Raw genomic sequence first — 609 nt, 5'->3', positions numbered from 1 at the left:
GACCACAGTCCATGCCATCACTGCCACCCAGAAGACTGTGGATGGCCCTTCTGGGAAGTTGTGGCGTGATGGTCGCGGGGCTCTCCAGAACATCATCCCTGCCTCAACTGGTGCAGCCAAGGCTGTGGGCAAGGTCATCCCTGAGCTGAATGGGAAGCTTACTGGCATGGCTTTCCGTGTCCCCACTGCCAACGTGTCAGTTGTGGATCTTACCTGCCGTCTGGAGAAGGCTGTACGTATGGGTTGAAAGGTGGGTTGGGGGGTTGTTTTTGTCTGTTAAAATGGAGATGAGATGGAACCTGAATATCCACCTTGTCTTTTCTACCGTATTAGGCCAAATATGATGATATCAAGAAGGTGGTGAAGCAGGCATCAGAGGGCCCCCTCAAGGGCATCCTGGGTTACACCGAGCACCAGGTACTGCTGGAGCAGGGAGCTGGTGTGTCTAGGTTGCCCTGCTGAATAGAACTGGCTGGCCACGTACTTAGCTCTTTTTTCCATCCCAGGTCGTCTCCTCTGACTTCAACAGTGACAGCCATTCTTCCACCTTTGATGCTGGGGCAGGCATTGCCCTCAATGACCACTTTGTCAAGCTCATTGCCTGGTATG

The 609-nt window shown here is 53.4% G+C and overlaps 1 protein-coding gene across 1 annotated transcript in view; it reads left to right on the top strand.

Moving 5' to 3' along the window:
* GAPDH (glyceraldehyde-3-phosphate dehydrogenase) overlaps nt 1-609 on the top strand; it is a 771-nt gene continuing 162 nt past the window's right edge. Inside the window, exons 1-3 of the mRNA XM_023517082.1 lie at nt 1-232; nt 334-417; nt 507-604. Of these exons, the coding sequence (XP_023372850.1) occupies nt 167-232; nt 334-417; nt 507-604 (248 nt within the window). The 5' untranslated portion in view covers nt 1-166. The remainder of the gene's footprint in view (nt 233-333; nt 418-506; nt 605-609) is intronic.

This window comes from Otolemur garnettii, unplaced genomic scaffold (genome assembly GCF_000181295.1).
Source record: "Otolemur garnettii isolate 467f Iridium unplaced genomic scaffold, OtoGar3 scaffold00104, whole genome shotgun sequence".
In the NCBI taxonomy this organism is placed as follows: Eukaryota; Metazoa; Chordata; class Mammalia; order Primates; family Galagidae; genus Otolemur; species Otolemur garnettii.
Note: the sequence above shows the minus strand (reverse complement) of the source record. Positions and strands in the feature narration are given on the sequence as shown.